The sequence below is a fragment of the Sinocyclocheilus anshuiensis genome, unplaced genomic scaffold, assembly GCF_001515605.1.
Source record: "Sinocyclocheilus anshuiensis isolate Anshui unplaced genomic scaffold, SAMN03320099.WGS_v1.1 C32298772, whole genome shotgun sequence".
NCBI lineage: Eukaryota > Metazoa > Chordata > Actinopteri > Cypriniformes > Cyprinidae > Sinocyclocheilus > Sinocyclocheilus anshuiensis.
Genome location: NW_015614431.1, coordinates 1 through 848, shown reverse-complemented (window position 1 = coordinate 848; position 848 = coordinate 1). Strand labels below are relative to the sequence as shown.

At 40.6% G+C, this 848-nt stretch overlaps 1 protein-coding gene across 1 annotated transcript; it reads left to right on the top strand.

Moving 5' to 3' along the window:
* Positions 1–215: 215 nt before the first annotated feature.
* Positions 216–845, top strand: LOC107682522 (alpha-taxilin-like; the record flags this gene model as incomplete). Its single annotated transcript, XM_016478735.1, has 3 exons — positions 216–308; positions 483–578; positions 666–845. Coding segments are annotated over 3 exons (369 nt in total), but the record flags the coding sequence as incomplete, so codon positions are not given.
* Between the last annotated feature and the right edge of the window lie 3 nt (positions 846–848).

Here is an 848-nt window from a genome sequence, read left to right as displayed (position 1 = left end):
AACCCCAAACTTTTGAAAAGTAGTGTATATGCACTTGTATAGCACTTGGCATGGCATTGCATAGGTTTTTTGAATCCAGGATCTACCCAAAACTCCCTTGCATTGTGATGGTGGTGTTTACACATTCAAGCGGCATTTAGAAACATGTGTTACTGTTTCATGTGTTTAACTTAAGTAGATCTGAGGCTAAAAAAAATGTATTTTGTCTTTTACAGCTCTCATTGTACACGGAGAAGTTTGAAGAGTTTCAAAACACGCTTTCCAAAAGCAACGAGGTGTTCACAACATTCAAACAAGAGATGGAAAAGGTAAATGACTTTATTAATTATGCTGTGGACTTCATGTCCCTGCAAAGAAACTGTTAGTCTGTGTTCATGCATGTAGGTCGTCTTGGGAGTTGCTACATATTTCCCAACACAAAACATAAATCTCTAAAGCCTTTATGTAAAGGTGATTTAATCTGAATTTGTATTGTCCCACAGATGACAAAGAAGATTAAGAAGCTGGAGAAGGAAACGACCATGTACAGATCACGATGGGAAAGTAGTAACAAAGCCTTGCTGGAAATGGCAGAGGAGGTGATTGTTGTCTTGCAAATTCTCTGTCATATTTGACAGTTAAAGCTTTGTTACACAAGCTAAAAACCTTATCTTTTCTCTCTGTAGAAAACGCTACGAGACAAAGATTTCGAAAGCCTGCAGGTGAAGGTGCAGCGTCTGGAAAAGCTCTGCCGTGCGTTACAGATAGAACGCAACGAGCTGAGTAAGAAGGTTCAGGGTGTCTCCACAGGCGTTGAGAGTAAACCAGAAACAGAGACGGGGTCACCATCAGAAGCCACAGACTCGGAG